Consider the following 19,755-nt stretch of genomic DNA (forward strand, 5'->3'; position numbering starts at 1 on the left):
GCTTCAGTTATTACAGTATCACGAGCGAAAATAGGTTTTGGACAAAGGGAGGAGGGAGGGATGCAAGGTGCAGTCGCAACTGCGTATCCCTTTTACGTCGTATGATTGGGAATCAAAATATCTTTCAATTTCACTACAGAGTAACTAGGTTGTGTATAATTTCGTTTATTTGGTAGGGGACGGGAGCTTGGACCTCTGCTGGACCCCCCCCCCCCCCCCCTCCTGACCTCTTTGGCTGCGTCCTCGTGTTTCGTTCTCTCTCCCTTCACTGCTGGCACCAAGCTGTAGCGGTGTCAACTATGGTTGCTTGTGAGGTGTAAAAACCTGATACCGCACACAAAATTAACACCACAAAAAGTCATAGCCAATACACATTTTAACATTCCTACTGTAAAATTAAAAGGAAGGTCAGCGTTGGTCGTAATTGGTGTTTTATTGATAGCAGAATCGATTTTCGATCACATAGTGATCACCTTCGGTGCTGTACACATTAAACTCAGACACTGCTATCAAGTTATCAACGCTGACCTTCCTTTTAATTTAACATATATGGTCGTTGTGCACACAGCACTCCATGGAATTTGCACGCGAACAAACAGGAAGATCAGGGAAGGAAACCGGTTGTGCCTCTTCCAAAGGAACGATTCCGATTTAGGAAAACCATGGAAAGCCCGCAGGGCGGTCAAAATAAAGCTGTCCCTGAAAATGTTCGCAATACGACTGGAGCGTTAGACCCGTGTTAATGCGCATCACAGAACATGACGGATATGACCACCTCCGATGTGCTTTCATTGTTCTACTATAGCTCTTCCAGTGAGGGTTATGTTAATACACCTGACCCTTCAATTTGCCCCACAAGTAAAAATTTCTGGGGGAGGGACAAAGACTTAGCCAAAGGGGATGGGAATCCATTGGGTGCGAACCTCCCTATCACCTACTGTGAAGGAAAATACACACGATTTAGATGCCGTGTAGTGAAACTGAAAGATATACACTAAGTGATCAAAAGTACCCGGACACACCCAAAAACATACGTTTTTCATATTAGGTACACTGTGCTGCTAGGTACTCCATATCAGCGACCTCAGTAGTCATTAGACATCGTGAGAGAGCAAAATGGGGCACTCCGCGTAACTCACGGACTTCGTACGTGGTCAGGTGTTTGGGTGTCTCTTGCGTCATACATCTGTGCGTGAGATTTCCACACTCTTAAACATCCCTAGGTCCACTGTTTCCGAAGTAATAGTGAAGTGGAAACGTGAAGGGACACGTACAGCACAAAAGCGTACAGGCCGACCTCGCCTGTTGACCGACCTCGTCTGTTGATTGACAGAGACCGCCGACAGTTGAAGAGGATCATAATGTGTAATAGGCAGACATACACTCCCGGAAATTGAAATAAGAACACCGTGAATTCATTGTCCCAGGAAGGGGAAACTTTATTGACACATTCCTGGGGTCAGATACATCACATGATCACACTGACAGAACCACAGGCACATAGACACAGGCAACAGAGCATGCACAATGTCGGCACTAGTACAGTGTATATCCACCTTTCGCAGCAATGCAGGCTGCTATTCTCCCATGGAGACGATCGTAGAGATGCTGGATGTAGTCCTGTGGAACGGCTTGCCATGCCATTTCCACCTGGCGCCTCAGTTGGACCAGCGTTCGTGCTGGACGTGCAGACCGCGTGAGACGACGCTTCATCCAGTCCCAAACATGCTCAATGGGGGACAGATCCGGAGATCTTGCTGGCCAGGGTAGTTGACTTACACCTTCTAGAGCACGTTGGGTGGCACGGGATACATGCGGACGTGCATTGTCCTGTTGGAACAGCAAGTTCCCTTGCCGGTCTAGGAATGGTAGAACGATGGGTTCGATGACGGTTTGGATGTACCGTGCACTATTCAGTGTCCCCTCGACGATCACCAGTGGTGTACGGCCAGTGTAGGAGATCGCTCCCCACACCATGATGCCGGGTGTTGGCCCTGTGTGCCTCGGTCGTATGCAGTCCTGATTGTGGCGCTCACCTGCACGGCGCCAAACACGCATACGACCATCATTGGCACCAAGGCAGAAGCGACTCTCATCGCTGAAGACGACACGTCTCCATTCGTCCCTCCATTCACGCCTGTCGCGACACCACTGGAGGCGGGCTGCACGAAGTTGGGGCGTGAGCGGAAGACGGCCTAACGGTGTGCGGGACCGTAGCTGCATGGAGACGGTTGCGAATGGTCCTCGCCGATACCCCAGGAGCAACAGTGTCCCTAATTTGCTGGGAAGTGGCGGTGCGGTCCCCTACGGCACTGCGTAGGATCCTACGGTCTTGGCGTGCATCCGTGCGTCGCTGCGGTCCGGTCCCAGGTCGACGGGCACGTGCACCTTCCGCCGACCACTGGCGACAACATCGATGTACTGTGGAGACCTCACGCCCCACGTGTGGAGCAATTCGGCGGTACGTCCACCCGGCCTCCGGCATGCCCACTATACGCCCTCGCTCAAAGTCCGTCAACTGCACATACGGTTCACGTCCACGCTGTCGCGGCATGCTACCAGTGTTAAAGACTGCGATGGAGCTCCGTATGCCACGGTAAACTGGCTGACACTGACGGCGGCGGTGCACAAATGCTGCGCAGCTAGCGCCATTCGACGGCCAACACCGCGGTTCCTGGTGTGTCCGCTGTGCCGTGCGTGTGATCATTGCTTGTACAGCCCTCTCGCAGTGTCCGGAGCAAGTATGGTGGGTGTGACACACCGGTGTCAATGTGTTCTTTTTTCCATTTGCAGGAGTGTATATCCAGACCATCACACAGGAATTGCAAACTGCACCAGAATCCATTGCAGGTACCATGGCAGTTAGGCGGGAGGTGAGAAAACTTGGATTTTATGGTCGAGCGGCTGTTCATATGCCACACATCACGGCGGCAAATGCCAAGCGACGCCTCGCTTGGTGTAAGGAGCGTAAACATTGGGCGATTGAACAGTGGGGAAACGTTGTTTGGAGTGACGAATCACGGTACACAATGTATCTATCCGATGGCAGGGTGTGGGTATGACGAATGCCCGGTGAACGTCATCTGCCTGCGTCTGTAGTGCCAACAGTAAAATTTGGAGGTGGTGCTGTTATGATGTGGTCGTGTTTTTCATGGAGGAGGCTTGTACCCCTTGTTGTTTTGCGTGGCACTATCACAGCACAGGCATACATTGATGTTTTAAGCACCTTCTTGCTTCTCACTGTTTAAGAGAAATTCGAGGATAGCGATTGCATCTTTCAGCAAGATCAAGCACCTGTTCATAATACACGGCCTGTGGCGGAGCGGTTACACGACAATAACGTCCTTGTAATGGACTGGCCTGCACATAGTCCTGACCTGAATCCTATAGAACAACACTAAGATGTTTTGGAACGGCGACTTCGTGCCAGGCCTCACCGACCAACATCGAAATCTCTCCTCGGTGCAGCACTCCGTGAAGAATGGGTTGCCATTCCCCAAGAAACCTTCCAGCACCTGATTGAGCGGATGCCTGCAAGAATGGAAGTTGTCATCAAGGCTAAGGGTGGGCCAACACCATACTGAATTCCAGCATTACCGATGAAGGGCGCCACGAACTTGTAAGTCATTTTCAGCCAGGCGTCCGGATACTTTTGATCACATAGTGTACGTACTCTCGATTGTCAGCAGTGCCAACGACAGATTTAAACTACCTATGCATTCATAGCACCGTCGGCTATCACCCATGCCTGTTTTACCAAAGACCAAACTTTGGTCTTGCTTGAGCTCAGTTGGTGTTTTGTTAATGATTTCAGTTCTTACTTGTAGTTGAATTTAATGTGAGTGGTACCGTTTATCGTTTTTTGCGCTGTGTGCTGTTCCAACAGTTTCTGATTGTGGATAAGTTTGCAACAAGAAGGAAGAGGAAAAACTATTTTGGTTCATCCACTAGCGTTATGGCAAGTAAAAATATCTATGTATAACAGTTTAATGTTAGCACTAGAGTCGTTATTTGGAGGCTGGTAGAACTTTAGGGTCACAATATTTCAGTATTTCAAAAGGCAGCGGAGCGGTAAACATCATTACAAATAACATTAAGTTAAAATCAGTGCATAAATAAAAAAACTTGGATTTGTCTGTGTTGCCCAAAAGTCGCGTTGATCAACAAAAATATCGCTCCAGTGTCGATGGTTGCATTTCTTTAAAAAAAATTGTATCATTAGTAGCCCAAATGGAAAAATATCGCCCAATCTGGTCACCCGGGCAGTGCCCATTTATGAAAACCAGTTCTGATACAGAACGATGGGGAAGGTTTGTGAAAATAGGAAGGCGTAAGTGATGACAGACAGCACACTGCATAGTTCGTTCTCTTCTGAAAGATTTTTTTCAGGGGGATGCTTGACTTCAAGCCGTCTGCGCCCTGCATCCCTCTCACCCCCTTTCGTCCAACATCTATTCACGCTCTTGTAATACTATAATAACTGAATCCAGAAATTCCATGCACGATTAAATCTTAACATACGCTTGTATTCATGCACTATCAAATGACTACACAATTAGAGGAAAAACTTGCAGTATGAGAAGTCCATCTTTTGTTGTGACGTATTTTATTTTATTTTAAAACAACGTGCATAAACCAGTTTTCCCAAATACTCCACCGACTTTGCGTAGCTCTGTGTACTGAACCGCTAAGCCAGCAGTCCCTGGACTCGGGAGACCAGTTGGTTTGAATCCGCCCACCGGCAACCTTTAAAATGGTTTTCTATCCTTTCCCCTTTTCAAGTTAGACAAATGCCGAGGTTGCTACCTTTCTATAGGCCGCAGCCATTTCCTTCCGAATACCTTCCTTTCCAGAAAGATTCGAATTCCCTTACAGATACAGCCCCTCTGCTTAAACGAAAAGAGCTGCATCAAGGGCGAGCCCAGCATATCTCTGGAGACTCCAGGCACTAAATGCCATATGACACATTAATAATAATCCAAATTTTGGTCATTTAAGCTCATGGATTTGTCTGTTGGGACATTCTTTATGCAGAAATGATCTTTTTTACACTGCAAGAAGTGAAAGGTGCGTACTTAAGTGAGGAAATTTGGGAACGTGTAAGGTTGAGTAATTCCAAATACTTTCCATTTTCGTTACCAAAAATTTTTCTAGCTTCTCTGTCGAACAATGATCTCTTTATTCAAAAACCCTGTCGGTAATAATCACGGTCTCTCAAAACATTAGTGCTTATGCATTCCTGACCACTTCCTCAGCTCACATCAAGACTGAAAAAAAAGAGGATTGTAAAATGTCCTTGGAGGATGAGGGTAGATTGGAGCATGACTGTTTCTTAGTGGTTTGCCAACATATAGCACTCCTAACTAACAAAATTATGTCTCTGCTTGCTGAAAATTTATAGATCATTTTCGAAAATCAGTCTTTTTAAGATCCTCATTAAGAAACCGTACCCCCCTCCCTCCCTTTGACAAAGCCCTGGTTACGTCTCTGTTCAAAGTAATGGCGATTGTGAGCCGTTGACCTGGCAATATTTGGTATGAAAGCCAGTGGGTGCTAATGTTGCTTCTCTGTACCCTTCGTGCCAAGTTTCAAACACGATTTCGACCCTCTGCTGTGTACACTCACAGCCATTTCTCGTGTAGCACTCCCTAGACAGTAATGTAGTCAACATTACTTGTTGCAGCTAAATGTCTTACGCTGACGCCAGGGTTGTCATCAACTGCACCAAGTTGCTCCTCCAGTTGAGATGTCCTAGTTGCGAGTAGTAGCCTCAAAACGTTCCGTGCTCCCTAAGACCACGATCAGTTGCTCCAAACTTCCTCACGTGTGGGTACCGTCGTCCTGTAAATCTCTCCCAACACAAACGCTGAGTGCCACAGCCAGTACGGGCTGCTAACTCGTGCCAGGGCAGCAAATGGGCATCTGCCAGCTCTGCATTTGAGTACGGTTCCATTGCACTGTACCGGAGTCAAAGTCCGTGAGAACATTAAACAGCTCATCCTACGTGGTCGATGCTAGCATAGAAATGAACTGAGTCACATGTCAACATTACCTTTGTTCGAGTGTGGAATTACGAACACTGACAGTGAACCGAAGAATTAAAGCTTACTGTACATTCCAGCCAAACATAAACAAGAAACGTTACTTGTAAGGCTAGTACATTTTGCTTCTGTACATTTCCCGTGATTAATGTTATTGTGAAGAGAAGTAGAAAATGAGCTCCAACACAAAAACGAAAGTGTTTCTGGACTAGTGTCCACATAACATATTTTATTCCTCTATGTGTGAGGAATGTGGTCTGAAAGCTTTTTGTTACAACCTGATGACATTAATCATGATAAGTCTTTATGTTTTGAAGACTCAAGGCCCTAATTACATCAGTTTTATTAGTTTTGGATTAGTCACTCATAGACTAATGAAAAAGTAAAACCAAACTAAATGAGTATAGTCTAGGTAATTCTGGCTCTGTTTTAAGTGAAGCTAGTTTTTCACATTTTTCAGGGTCTTATCTCCTAAACTGTGTGTCATACAATATATAACTTTGCAAGTGCACACAGTGGTATTTGTGGCTACTGCTCACAAAATACATTGGGAATACAGTAAGTAGCAAAAAAGTAAAAAATTGGACCATCTTGCTCGGGCTGAAGTTTTATCTTATGAACAGTGCAAAATGTAGTAAACTATAGACATTTTTCCTTTAATTACTTTGTAAAGAAGTCAGCAAGACAAGATTTTGAAAGGGTTTGAAATTATGAGTAGGTTAAACTTTGTTGGAAGCCATTAGATGCTGTCATTCTCAAACAGTGGAAGAATATAGCCTGCGTAATTTACACACCCTGAGTTATGTTGTGTCTAGACGTATACACAATTTCTAACTTAAACACTTGACATATTGTCATCAACTTTTAAAATAAGAGAACACCTCTTAATGAAATATTGAGAGAGCATTTTAAATTTTTACATCCAATCAATAAATATATGAATTAGAACTGCTGATATTTTTAAAAATACCGGGAATGTGATATGTTGTTGTTGTGGTCTTCAGTCCAGAGACTGGTTTGATGCAGCTCTCCATGCTATAACATCCTGTGCAGGCCTCTTCATCTCCAAGTACCTACTGCAACCTACATCCTTCAGAATCTGCTTAGTGTATTCATCTCTTGGTCCCCCTCTACGATTTTTACACTCCACGCTGCCCTCCAGTACTAAATCAGTGATCCCTTGATGCCTCAGAACATGTCCTACCAACCGATCCCTTCTTCTAGTCAAGTTGTGCCACAAATTTCTCTTCTTCCCAATTCTATTCAATACCTCCTCATTAGTTATGTGGTTTATGCTGTGTCTAGACAAGACAGCCTAGACACAATGAGAGGAAGCCGAAAGGCACGCGCTTAAACTCACGCAGGCTGGCGTGAGGTCTGAAACAGGATACGTAATGAATGCTATAAAGAAAAGTACGTAGCTTCTGGAATACTTAACTTTAATCCACATTTGTAGAACATCGCTCTTGATGATACATTAAAAGAATCTCAATATCAATTGAATACGGCGCCTTGCTAGGTCGTAGCAAATGTAGCTGAAGGCTATGCTAACTATCGTCTCGGCAAATGAGAGCGTATTTGTCAGTGAACCTTTCCTTGCAAAGTCGGCTGTACAACTTGGGCGAGTGCCAGGACGTCTCTCTAGACGTGCCGTGTGGTGGCGCTCGGTCTGCAATCACTGATAGTGGTGACACGCGGGTCCGATGTATACTAATGGACCGCGGCCGATTTAAAGGGCTACCACCTAGCAAGTGTGGTGTCTGGCGGCGACACCACAGTTTACCCATATAATCTTCAGCATTCTTCTATAGCACCACATTTTGAAAGATTCCACAACAACAACAACTATTCTCTTCTTGTCTAAACTATTCATTGTCCATGTTTCACTTCCATGCATGGCTACACTCCACACAAATACTTTCAGAAACGACTTCCTGACATTTAAATCTATACTTGATGTTATCTAATTTTTCTTCTTCAGAAACACTTTCCTTGCAATTGCCAGTACATTTTATATCCTCTCTACTTCGACCATCATCAGTTATTTTACTCCCTAAATAGCAAAACTCCTTTACTACTTTAAGTGTCTCATTTCCTAATCTAATACCCTCAGCATCACCCGACTTAATTCGACTACATTCCATTATCCTCGTTTTGCTTTTGTTGATGTTCATCTTATATCCTCCTTTCAAGACACTATCTATTCCGTTCAACTGCTCTTCCAAGTCCTTTGCTGTCTCTGACAGAATTACAATGTCATCGGCGAACCTCAAAGTTTTTATTTCTTCTCCATGGATTTTAATTCCTACTCTGAATTTTTCTTTTGTTTCCTTTACTGCTTGCTCAGTATACAGATTGAATAACATCAGGAATAGGATAAAACCCTGTCTCACTCCCTTCCCAACCACTGCTTCCCTTTCATGACCCTCGACTATTATAACTGCCATCTGGTTTCTGTACAGATTGTAAATAGCCTTTCGATCCATGTATTTTACCCCTGCCACCTTCAGAATTTCAAAGAGATTATTCCAGTCAACACTGTCAAAAGCTAGAAACATTGGTTTGCCTTTCCTTAATCTATCTTGTAAGATAAGTCGTAGAGTCAGTATTGCCTCACGTTCCAACATTTCTACGGAATCCAAACTTATCTTCCCCGAGGTTGGCTTCTACCGGTTTTTCCATTCATCTGTAAAGAATTTGTGTTAGTATTTTGCAGCCGTAACTTATTAAACTGATAGTTCAGTAATTTTCACATCTGTCAGCATCTGCTTTCTTTGGAATTGGAATTATTATATTCTTCTTGAAGTCTGAGGGTATTTCACCTGTCTCATACATCTTGCTCTTTGTCTGGGTTGGCTCTCCCAAGGCTGTCAGTAGTTCTAATGGAATGTTGTCTACTCCCGAGGACTTGTTTCAACTTAGATCTTTCAGTGCTCTGTCAAACTCTTCACACAGTATCATATCTTCCATTTCATCTTCATCGACATGCTCTTCCATTACCATAATATCGTCCTCAAGTACATCGCCCTTGTATAGACCCTCTATATAGCCCTTCCACCTTTCTCCTTTCCCATCTTTGCTTGGAACTGGGTTTCCATCTGAGCTCTTGAGATTCATACAAGTGGTCCTCTTTTCTCCAAAGGTCTCTTTAATTTTGCTGTAGGCAGTACCTACATTACCCCTAGTGATATATGGATCTACATCGTTCCATTTGTCTTTTAGCCATACCTGCTTATCCATTTTGCACTTCCTGTCGATCTCATTTTTGAGATGTTAGTATATTATTTTTGCCTGCTTCATTTACTGCAGTTTTATATTTTCTCCTTTCATCAATTAAATTCAGAATTTCTTCTGTTACCCAAGGATTTTGGCTAACTCTCAGCTTTTTACCGACTCAATCCTCTGCTGCCCTTACTATTTCATCTCTCAAAGCTATCCATTCTTCATCTACTGTATTTCTTTCCCTCATTCTTGTCAATCGTTCCCTAATGCTCTCCCTGAAACACTCTGCAACCTCTGGTTCTGTCAGTTTATCTAGCTCCCATCTCCTTAAATTCCCACCTTTTTGCAGTTTCCTCAGTTTTAATCTACAGTTCATAACCAATAGATTGTGGTCAGAGTCCACATCTGCCCCTGGAAATGTCTTACAATTTAAAACCTGGTTCCTAAATCTCTGTCTTACCATTATATAATCTATCTGCACCTTCCAGTATCTCCAGGGTTCTTCCATGTATACAACCTTCTTTCATGATTCTTGAACCAAGTGTTAGCTATGATTAAGTTACGCTCTGGGCAAAATTCTACCTGGCGGCTTCCTCTTTAATTCCTTTCTTCCAGGCCGTAATCCGCTACTACTTTTCCTTGTCTCCCTTTTTCTACTATCGAATTCCAGTCACCCATGACTATTAAATTTTCATCTCCCTTCACTATCTGAATAATTTCTTTTATCTCATCATACATTTCATCCACCCCTTCATCATCTGTGGAGCTAGTTGGCATATAAACTTCTACTACTGTGGTAGGTGTGGGCTTTGTGTCTATCTTGGCCACAATAATGTGTTCTCTATGCTGTTTGTAGTGGCTTACCTGCACCCATATTTTTTTTATTCATTATTAAACCTACTCCTGCATTACCTCTATTTGATTTTGTATTTATAACCCTGTAGTCACCTGACCAGAAGTCTTGTTCCTCCTGCCACTGAACTTCACTAATTCCCAGTATATCTAACTTTAACCTGTCCAGTTCCCTTTTTAAATTTTCTAACCTAACTGCCTGATTAAGGGATCTGACATTCCACACTGCGATCCGTAGAATGCCAGTTTTCTTTCTCCTGATAACGACTTCCTCCTCAGTAGTCCATGCCTGGAGATCCGAATGGGGGACTATTTTACCTCTGGAATATTTTACCCAAGAGGACGCCATCATCATTTAACCATACAGTAAAGCTGCATGCCCTTGGGAAAAATTACGGCTGTAGTGCCCCATGCTTTCAGCCGTTTGCAGTTCCAGCACAGCAAGGCCGGTTTGGTTAGTGTTACAAGGCCAGATCAGTCAATCATCCAGACTCTTGCCCCTGCAACTACTGAAAAGGCTGATGCTCCTCTTCGGGAGCCACACATTTGTCTGGCCTCTCAACAGATACCCCTCCGTTGTGTGGTTGCACCTACGGTACGTGGTACGGCTATCTGTATTGCTGAGGCACACAAGCCTCCCCATCAATGACAAGGCCCATAGTTCATGGGCAGGGGGGGAGGGGGGGGGAGAATGCAATATATCAATATTTAAAAATATGCCATTATCGGCCCTCAATATATCGAAAAAAATTGTCAACATATCGACAGAAAAAATAACGACGTACCAGTCTATAGAAATATCAGCTGCAAATTGTAAATGTACTGCCATTTTTAGTTCTGTATATTTAAGTGTTGACTTATTATTAGATATTCTGTACATTAACAAGCTAGCAGTCTGTCTATCCCCCTTAGAGCAAGAATTGAAAGGAAAATGATGCATGTTCACTCTTCACCATAATAGTTTTGCTAACAATGGTAACTGCAGGTAAGTGGCACAATAAGAGGTGTCCCATGGATCTGTCATTCAATTTCGTCATGTATTGGATTTTTCTGGAACACTTCATGTTGACTTCCCTGTTTGTTCATTCCTGCCAATACCACTGACGTAACAGTTGGAAAATTTGGAAACTTGTGGTAAGGTCTTATGGGACCAAACTACTTAGGTCATCAGTCCCTAAGCCTACACACTACTTAACCTAAGTTATGCTATGGACAACACACACACCCATGCCTGAGGGAGGACTCGAACCTCCGACAGGGGGAACCGTGCGGACTGTGACAAGGTGCCTCAGACCGCGCGGCTACCCCACACGGCTGATAGTTGTAGTAGCATTTCCCCTCACACATCTCCACCTATCGCCAAGGCCAATTTTGTCATATTTTTGTTTATCAATTTCAGCAATTGTTTTGGAAGAATGCTGATGTGAAGAAATAGCTCACTAGTTGCATTAAAAATTGTTTCTTTAGCGCAGCTGGTGTGCTATTTCTTCACATCAGATATCTTGTTATTCCATTCACACTGCCGTCCCACAAGGCAATTGGACTTCCTCTTTGTGCCATCCCTACTTGCTTCACATGGTCAAAGAGAAATACTGGATGTGATGAAACCTCGAAAAGTACTAAGACTCCTTCACACAGTGAAAGTAAAATTATGTTCCGCTAAAATTTCAAAAGACCAAATATTTGTCGAAAATTGTGAAAAAGTATGGTATAAAATAAAAATATGGGCAATTGATATTGCCATTTTGATATCGACATATCAATATTTTATCAACAGCCCTAATATGAATTTCAGAAAGTCAAATTTTTGTTGCCCCTGGAATTAGTTAGGTAGACAACCTGCAGTGAGACTAGGTGACTGTTTTGACCTCTGCGTCAGCTACAGACCTCCTTCATCTGCAGCTGTGTATTTCCCTTTTATCCTGTAATGAAGAAACAATCCATCCTGAAGGCTAGGGGTACAGCTTTACTGAAAGTTGCATATCCTCTATGTAAGTACAAGAAAAGTTCCATAAATAATGTGACATATTTTTTTCCTCTCTCAGCCAATTTCAGCTGAGAAATGCGGAAATTGTTGTGGGACATCATGGAATACTCCCAATTCAGCCCAATAGGTGGCAATATTGTACATAGCCTTCAAAATGGCAGCTCGGTGATGGATGTGTGTTCGAAATAGAGAGCTGTGATTGAGTTTCTTTTGGCAGAAACCACAGCATTGCAAATATTCATTGGCACTAGTAGATTGTCTACAGAGACATGGCAGTGAACAAAAATACAGTGAGCCGTTGAGCAAGGGGTCTCTCATCATCACAGCAAGGATGCGCAAACCTGTCCCATCTCCCACATGGCAGCCAGCTGCACACAGCTTTGATTCCTGCAATGTTGCAACATGTGGACATTCTCATTTGAGGTTATCAACATGTCACAATCAAATGCTTCACTACATAACTGGATGCTTCTGTTGGTAGTGCTGACACATGTCAACCAGTTGGACTGCTGGGTTCCTTATCGCCTAACATAAGACCGTAGAGAGCAACAAGGGGGTATCTGTGTGGAATTGTTTGTGCATTACTAAGCTGATTGAGACAATTTTTTGTCAAACAGTGGCAACATGGCTTCATCACTTTGAACCGGAAACAAAATGGCAGTATGTGAAGTGGTGTTACACCACCCCTCCTCTGAAAAAAATGTTCAAAGGTGTACCCTCAGGCAGTAAAGTCACAGTGACAGTATTCTGGGATTCTGAAGGGTTTTTCCTGTTTGATGTCATCCCTCATGGTCCAATGATCAACTCTAAAGTGTATTGTGCTATCCTCAGGAAACTGAAGAAATGACTTCAGTGTGTTCATTACCACAAAAATGCAAACGAACTTCTCTTTCTCCATGACAACAAAAGACCTAACACAAGTGGTTCTATGAATGCTCTGCCAGGTACTTCTGATCTGCAGAGTATTCATGTAGATGTAGAAGTCTGTGCACCTGAGAGAAAAAACTTCACTGGGCTGTTCTTCCTCACCCACACTACAGCACGGATCTTGCATCTTCTGACTTCTGTCTGTTTGGCCCAATGAAGGATGCACTCTGTGTGAAGCAGTACATTCATGATGGGGAGGTCATTGATGCAGCAAGATGTTGGCTCTGTCAACCAGTAGTGTGGTGCCATGAGGGCATACGGGCCCTTCTTGTAAAGAGTGTAAGGCTGTCAAATTGAACGGAGATTACATTGAAAAACAGGGTTCTGTCGCCAGAACGGTGGGGAATAATATGGTGCAGTGGAATCCTAAATAAAACCCAGCTACTTTCAGAAGAACATGCGTTGCATTGCTTATTGGCTGCTCCTTAGCCCATTTGCTCCTTCATCAATTGAACAAATTACTTGATGGAAATAAAAATAGGATATGGCAACAATGGATGAGTTTCTGCTCTTAGGGGCTTATGGTATTGTTTTCTGCAGCTAATAGAGCTATTTCCCTGACGTCGTTTACTTACCAACTGTAATTTCCTATCAACTTTGCATGTGTGAGAACATTATTTGACATTATTTGGATTATGTTCATATTCACTGCATTCCTCCATTTACTTAGTGTTAACACTGTGTATCTTCACAACTGTGAGCTCCTATCAACAGTGAGGAGAGACTAGGAACAGTACAAGAAGTGTCTCACCTTATCACAAGACTTTTATTTAACTATCTCTAATGAATTCCCGTTGATGAGACATTAAAATCTAATCCTCCTTCCTTTTCTTTTCATTTAATCGGAGAAATGTTCATCACATTACTCATTGCCGTCTTATGTTCCACACTGTTATGCTACTGCCAAACTTAACCCAGTAAGAGGAACAAATTCAAAACTGAAATTCAGAATGGCAGCTGCTACCAATGAGAAAAAGACAATATATTCTGCTTTCAGTCCCTTGTGATCAAAACTGTAATTGGTCAGAGTGCTTTATTAATGACATGAAGAAAACAACAGTGCAAGTTGTGCAAGATGTAAAATCAGATATTGCTTCATAACTGCTGCCTATCACCTTTCAGAAATTCTCAAAATGGAACCTTATGTAAAATAAGGGATAGACAGATGGAGCACAGAGACATGTAACAGGAAAAAGCATTCACACTATCTTTTAAGCACTAGCTCTTTTTCTATCAAAAGTACGCACATTCACACTCACAACCATACAGACATCCAAATGTACACTCCCATGGCCATGGCAAGACTTTCTCTTATTTTAAGAAATACTCCATCCAGGAACTTCTGTTATTGTCAAAATGGAACAGGTTATAAATCCATATATTAGGATGACCATGCTGCATATTGGCATAATGTCATGACACAAAACTAATAAAAAATGCTGGAACACATTTAAATAAAACTGTCAAATATAAAATTTTGAAGGTTTTCATAGATTTTGGACTAATATGACAGAAACAATCTGGTACATCTGCTTCAAGGAGAAATTGCTACTGTCAAATATTTTGCGTGTATTATTTCTGGTGATTACTTGTAGTATGAATCAAAGACAAGATTTTAAAAAATAACATATAAATCCTTTATCATCCTGCAACAAATAAATTACAATTCAACAGCAATTTTGTGGCTTCTGTCTCTCTCTCTCTCTCTCTCTCTGCATATTTGGATACTTATGGTTTTCGTCAAGCTACCTCCTGTTAAACAGAATGGAATACAATGCAATCTTTACTGTCACATGGCATCTGCTATACAATCATATGACTGAAATACTGGTGACTCATCAATGAATAGAATTATATGGGTGTATATGAAAACAACAAACACATAGATTAAAAGAAAGCACATGCATGTGCACTATAAAATAAAAAGACAAGTAAATGTTACATTTCTTCCTGTTTCTTAAATATTTCCACACTGTTATAACATTCTCTTTTCAAGTATTTTCCATGATTGCTTCCGTAATTTTAAATATTATTAAAAGCTCACACACACACACACACACACACACACACACACACACACACACACACACACAGAGCTCTTAATATCTGCTACTTTTTCTCCTTTACAAAATCTTCCATTCTGTAATGAAATTTGTTTTCCAGTATTTTTCAATATTTTCTTCTGTGGGTTTGTTTATTGCATCAATAATAAGATAAATTTTATTGGTAGATTCCACCAAATGCACAAATTTTCTGTCCCATAAGTTTAAAATTATTCACAGTTATAATTCGTATTATTTTCATCAGAAATGGCTGTTGTTGACAGAATTTATATAATGCATGTTAACATCCTGTGTTCTGGCTACAGGAAAAGACATTTCACATATTCAAAACCTCATGGGCTTGACAATTATTGATGCAAATTTGATGAGAGAGTTCTTTTATCTATTTAATGCTCCTGGTCACACACCCATGGAAACTCATGTGCAGGATAAAATAATTAACTTACAATAGCTGAGTAATTAAAACCCTTTTGATGTTATTCAATATAACTGAACACATGACGTTTTCAGCAAAAGATTTTATTTTTTGGCCACTGAACCCTTGGAAAAATGAAAATCATTTTATGACAAAATAGCACATATTGCACAAAACTGAGTGTGAAGCACTGATTAATAACTTTATTTATTTATTTATTATGCACGTTTTTGAACAACAGCTATCACTGAAATGTGTATTTTTCTTCTCCTCGGTTCACAGTTGATTGCTTACGATATGTCAGTGGTTCCCAACCTTTCTTAGATCATTACTCCTGAGAGCAATTGGACATAAGCTAGTACCCCCCTCCCCCCCCCCTCCATCCCTCCCAAAAAAAAAAAACATCTGTCACACCTCCCCCACATTATCACCAACTTTAGCACCTAACTAAACTGTAGAATGAAAGACTTTTCATGGAACACTTTTATTTTTAAAATGATGAAAGATGAATGATATTTGTGTGTGTGTGTGTGTGTGTGTGTGTGTGTGTGTGTGTTTTTAGAATGAACAACAAAGGTATTCATGGTGCATTGCAAGTGCTACCCATAACTCCTTTTCCGATAAGAAAGTGGAAAGGGTAGACACTTGGTACAAAACATACTTCCCCTGCATTACTCCTCTCCATTGGGGCACTTGCTTGACCTGCAGACTGCACCCCCATTTAAAATCAACCAAGTTAAAATGTGTGCACTATACTTACTGTTCATAAATCACTTGATTACCGCCCCCCGTTCTTCTGAACTGGTGAAACTGGTAAACTTCAGGCGGTTAATGTTTTGTATTTGACCACAGCCACTAATAGCAATAGTAATAAAATGATAATAATTACTGTGTACAGCACTACAGTTGGTCTTATGTCGTTACTCTTGTGTCATGCTGTAAATTAATTCATTTTCCTGTTTCAAAGCGAGTAATGATAATTTTCTGGACTTTTGTAAGTACTGTCCACAACTTGGAGAAGACATTTTCTTGAGATATTTAGCATTTGTTGCATATATACCCTACTTTTATCATTATCAATGTATGGGACAAAGCACAATATGTGTGTGGCCGTTGTGAAAAACCTTTAACCTCTGCCACATTAATGGTAATAACTGAAAAAGTATTTATTGATAACTTATATAAATATTCATCTTGGGGTTGAAGCTCTGTTGTCTGTGTTTGCTTTAACAATACATATGTTTTTGGATTGGGTCCACCTTTAGCAAAACACAAACATATGTATATAAAATTATTATTAGAATCTTACAAAACTGTGATAATAGTAATGCTTTTTTAAAAATAATTTAGTTTTGTGATTGAAACACAATCAAATCGTTTAGTTTTCACCCCTCAGAAAATTTCATTCTACCCCTCAGCTGGTAACTACCCCCATGTTGGGAACCACTGCTATATGTAGATACGGAGCTGACACTCAGCTCGATATTTGGTAGGAGCGAGCGTAAAGGCATTTCCCATTTACAGTCACTCCCTTCAGCCATCACACTGAGTGTCAACTTAGTTTGCATGTACAGTGCTGTGCAGTACCCATTGTGTGGAAGTTCCTGACAAATTAAAACTATGAGCTGGAATGTGACTCAGACCTGGAAGTACTGTCCTCTAGGACTTCAAGACCAGTGTCAAGTGAGAATACAATTTATCTGACTCAACATACAATGGATATTTATATCTCGTAATGATAAACTACAAAGAAAATCTAAATATCATTCATTTTCTCGAAATTCAGAGATAACATGGATAATCAAAGAGTCTACACTGCACATGACATATGATTTACTACCCACAGCAGTAGTATATTCAGAAAAGTGGATAAAGGATCATCCCTGAATAGCTCAGTTCATATGATTATTGAACATAGGCAAGAAACTGGGTTTGAGACCTGGTCCAGCACACAATCTTAATCTGTCAGAATATTTCAAAAGACCACATACTTCACATTAGAGAAAAAGATTCATTCTGTGTACAGTACTGATACTAAGTAATGCATCTCACTTACTTCACAGATCTCTCATGATCCCTCTTTTGCTTTCAACAAACCAAATCCTTCTGTTGCTTTCTTTTTTTATGGACACTTTTTACTTTCTGGAAAAAGGAATTGTCTTTATAGAACTAAAAATTCAGTTATTTTTAAGAGCTGTCAGTCACACGCATCATTTAATTATTTAGAGAGACTGTTCTTTTCCTTAATTAATTAAGATTTCCACATATGTACTGAATGAATACTTTTTTTCTGTTCACAGTAATGGTTCCAGTATCTTCAACAGTGATTCCCTTGCCAATCTACCAAGTTAGTTCAGGAGTGGAGTTTGGAGGAAAAGACTACAAGAACCACAAGCCTGATGAGCCTATAAAGCTAATTACAGGTAAGAGTTTTTGTGGTTCCCTACAATTATCACAATCAGCACAATTAATTTTTTTAGACTGTACAACAGAAATAATTACATTAAAGATGTAATCAGTTAATACTTACTTGTTGTATTACATAAAGAAAAAAGAGAACTAAGAAAATAAACAAAATATACTTTATTTGTTGGCTCTCTGTTTGATATGTAAAATTTCAAGCAGCTCAGACAGCCTACTGCATAATTTACAATGACCTCTCTGAGAAAATGAAACACAGTTTAAAGATACAGTTAAATTTCTTTAAATGATTATAATAAATTACACAGTGAATCACTGATCTCACTATTCTGCTCTTTACATCTTTGATTAAATATGGCAGCAGAAGGAACTACAGAAGGAACAGCACACCTTCTTTAGTGGTGTAACATTTCTTCACACTATCAAACTATTTAAACTTGTTCTCTTTTCCATTGTAAAGTAGCCTTCATGTAATACCTTAGCAGCAGTAGCAGCTGAAAGTAAGGATATAAATGCGCACTTGCCCCAGTGATGTTTCCACTCCACTTTCCATTCTTAAAATTTTCTTTTGGCTTGTATAGTTGTGGCTCATAGTTAAACGCTCTGAGGCAGAGCCACACAAAATGTATATTAAAATACATTTCTCAGTAATGGATTACAGAACATGAATTATCAGAACACATTTCAAATATATACCACACGAATTCACGTTATGACAGTCAACATCTTTTGAACTGTTAACACTGAATGGCATTTTTCGAACAGACAGCAGTCTAGGCTGTGTCTTGAAATACTGGGCAACTCTGTGTAGCAGAGATTTGGAGCAAGGTTGCTACTGAGTAAGGCTCTTATGGACCTCCCGAAGGCTAAGTTGCTTTATCTTAGCTCTCCTCCATCACGTACATTTCACAAGCAGAACTAGGAAGATGCCACATTAGGTTTGGTTGAGCCAATATCTAGTGGGTTTAATGCATGGTTCTATATTATAGCTTACATCCAATGAGCAAATGGTGTTTCAAAGCACCACCACATTGAGGATCTCTCAAAAACGCATTGTTATTGGTACAATTTGTATTAAGAAAATGTGGGAAATGTCCTATTTGTGGTTAAAGAATTTTTGTTGTTTTGATATTACAACTCAAGTGTTAGGAAAGGGTTATGCTTCAAAGCAATGGCAATTCTTGGCACAATTTAATATAATTAAATGGCAGTTAATGACATATTGGCAATTAGGGTATCAGACAATGTGAGATACCAAAACTTGCAAGATCATGGTAGTGTAGCAGTTAAAATTCCAGAAGTCTTTTCATTCACCTCTGTGTTTTCTAAAAGATCTTAAGTACTCTGTCTTCAGGCCACAAGTGGCCCATCAGGACCAACCAACCACCTTGTCATCCTCAGCTGAGGATGCGGATAGAAGGGGCGTGTGGTCAGCACGACTCTCTCCTGGTCGTTATGATGGTTTTCTTTGACTGGAGCCGCTACTGTTCAGTCGAGTAGCTCCTCAATTGGCATCACGAGGCTGAGTGCACCCCGAAAAAAGGCAACAGCACATGGCAGCCCAAATGGTCACCCATCCAAGTGCCGGCAACGCCCGAAAGCGCTTAACTTCGGTGATCTGACGGGAACCTGTGTATCCATTGCGGCAAGGCCATTGGCAAAAGATCTTAAGACTTTCTCATTAATTTAATAGAAGTATGTTCTGTAATATTAGATTCATTTATGCATAAGAGCTTTATTTCTCAGGGGGGTCTTCAATACATTATGCAAACATGCTAGAGAATATGAGCCAACAGAGACTATTTTCTATGTCACAGCCTGATTTGA

The 19,755-nt window shown here is 41.1% G+C and overlaps 1 protein-coding gene across 1 annotated transcript in view; it reads left to right on the plus strand.

Moving 5' to 3' along the window:
* Positions 1 to 19,755, plus strand: part of LOC126204365 (uncharacterized) — a 347,158-nt gene that overhangs the window by 319,596 nt on the left and 7,807 nt on the right. Inside the window, exon 3 of the mRNA XM_049938739.1 lies at positions 17,808 to 17,930. Coding sequence (XP_049794696.1) covers positions 17,808 to 17,930 — 123 coding nt within the window. The remainder of the gene's footprint in view (positions 1 to 17,807; positions 17,931 to 19,755) is intronic.

Source organism: Schistocerca nitens, chromosome 9 (genome assembly GCF_023898315.1).
Source record: "Schistocerca nitens isolate TAMUIC-IGC-003100 chromosome 9, iqSchNite1.1, whole genome shotgun sequence".
In the NCBI taxonomy this organism is placed as follows: domain Eukaryota; kingdom Metazoa; phylum Arthropoda; class Insecta; order Orthoptera; family Acrididae; genus Schistocerca; species Schistocerca nitens.